The sequence below is a fragment of the Temnothorax curvispinosus genome, unplaced genomic scaffold, assembly GCF_003070985.1.
Source record: "Temnothorax curvispinosus isolate PA1 unplaced genomic scaffold, ASM307098v1 QBEX01016800.1, whole genome shotgun sequence".
Classification (NCBI taxonomy): Eukaryota; Metazoa; Arthropoda; class Insecta; order Hymenoptera; family Formicidae; genus Temnothorax; species Temnothorax curvispinosus.
In genome coordinates this window covers 1,174,594-1,176,464 of record NW_020226580.1, presented here as the reverse complement: position 1 = coordinate 1,176,464, position 1,871 = coordinate 1,174,594, and the positions used below count along the sequence as shown (strand labels likewise).

Genomic DNA, 1,871 nt, shown 5'->3' with positions numbered 1-1,871 from the left:
ATGGCCGAGTGTTCGTGGAAGGTTAAATTCTGATCGCCGCGAAATATCATCCGCGTGTGCGAATAGATCATTTAAAGGCCGCGAATAACGCGCGGGCCCATTTTCCCAAGGGCATGTTGTCACCTGGTATACGCACCTTATCCAAAAAGGACCTCGAAGCCGCGGGCAAAGATGAGAGAGTGAGTATTCCTCATCGTCGCATCGGTGTATGTACAATACATCAAAGAATACGCAGCGCTCGAAAATGACGTCACGCTTGGCGGGAAACCTGACATATGTTTGAACTGTTGTTTTGCAGGAGGCGCTATTGGAACACGACAGTGATCTCGAGGAGATGTTGTTTAGGTAAGATAGATAATTCTTTTCTGCTACAATTAATCGGCTACAGTTAATTAAAAAAAATTTCTGTAAAAATATTGCAAGCGCCAATTTTTGGAAAAAGTTTTACAGAGATTAATATAAAAACATTGTGTTTGATAAAATACCGAAATAATAAAAATTGTTATGACACTTTGACATTTGATATATGAACTAGTTTTACATTTTAATATAAATTATCAGTTTACATATCTACAAAAGTAGATATGTATAGTTTACTTTATTCGACTCTTGCTATATTTTTCCGGAAATTCTCAGCAAATGCATTGACGTGAAACATGTAATTACAGCCAACCCAGCACGTCCAGTGGAAATGAAAATGTTGATCACAAAATGGATAGGTGAGTGGTGATAAATTTTTTACATTTTAAGAATTTGTGTATATATTAAAGTAATATTAATGTATTAAAGACACAACATGTATTTTAATTTAAAACTTTCGGGCGGTTGTTATGTATAATGTAATTTTAATCACATTTTATTTATTTATAAATTACTTTATTTATGATTTATACAAGTGTTTATTATAATTTATTTTATATTACATTTTTTACAACTAATATTATTCTATTATTCAAATATTATTATATTTGTAGCTAAAATGCAATTTCGTTGAATTAGAGTAAATTAATAAAATTAATCAAGTAGGATGATAATTGACTTGTCTATAGAACTATAGAAGTCAATTTATGGCCAAATACGAACGTGATTGAATTGTCGATAACACTAAGGTCTTCCTAAATTATTGGCCATAAATATGCATTTAGTAAGGTCGAAACCGGTTTCAATCACGTCAACAGAGGAATATTTTGTATGCACAAGGAACCAGAAATGGAAAAATGTAGTCACCATTATACATGCATCTACGCTTAAGTTTATACTGGCCTTGAATTGAACTTTACATTTGTTGAATTAGTTTAACTATTTGGTAGGATATTATATGTATAAATTGTCGCGTGCGGAATTATCGATGCAAGTAATTGATATTGGTTTAAACGTCTATATTTAAAGCGTCAAGCTGCAGATTCAGGAGGTGCAGGATGTGATGCGGGATAATGTCCAAAAAGTAATGGATCGCGGCGAGAGGCTGGAGGATTTACAGGAGGCGAGCGATCGTTTGAACATGGCCGGAAATGAGTTTAGAGAAACCGCAAAGAGAGCGCAACGGAGAGCGTGGCTGCAGAACGTGAAATCGAGGTTCATTATTATCAGCATCACCGTGACCATCGTACTTTTCATTGTTGGTAAGAAATCTCACTGCGCATTTATATAAGACTTGATAACAGCACGATAAAACAGAACAAGTTATGTAATGTCCTACGTCTTATCTTTTCTCATACTTCTAAAGCTTCTTGTACTTCGCAATTTGCACATTGTTTTGCTCATTCATGTTTTGCCCTTTGGTTTTTCTTTTCTTCATGACATTTGTTAGCATAAGATAGTACAATATAAATGTTAATGATTACTAATTAGAATAACTGATGATTTGTGGC

At 34.0% G+C, this 1,871-nt stretch overlaps 1 protein-coding gene across 1 annotated transcript; it reads left to right on the top strand.

Moving 5' to 3' along the window:
* On the top strand, nucleotides 1–1,861 carry LOC112467017 (vesicle-associated membrane protein 8-like). Its single transcript, XM_025035449.1, has 4 exons — nucleotides 1–179; nucleotides 299–345; nucleotides 669–719; nucleotides 1,390–1,861. Exons 1-4 carry the CDS (start codon nucleotides 114–116, stop codon nucleotides 1,649–1,651), a joined length of 426 nt encoding a protein of 141 aa, XP_024891217.1. The 5' UTR covers nucleotides 1–113; the 3' UTR covers nucleotides 1,652–1,861.
* Nucleotides 1,862–1,871: the final 10 nt, after the last annotated feature.

Excerpts from the sequence above, each read along its gene's own strand:
- LOC112467017 (XM_025035449.1), top strand. The coding sequence starts at position 114 with ATGTTGTCACCTGGTATACGCACCTTATCCAAAAAGGACCTCGAAGCC. Across the intron at positions 180-298 it reads CCGCGGGCAAAGATGAGAGA|GAGGCGCTATTGGAACACGA; the intron begins GTGAGTATTCCT and ends GTTGTTTTGCAG. Across the intron at positions 346-668 it reads CTCGAGGAGATGTTGTTTAG|CCAACCCAGCACGTCCAGTG; the intron begins GTAAGATAGATA and ends ATGTAATTACAG.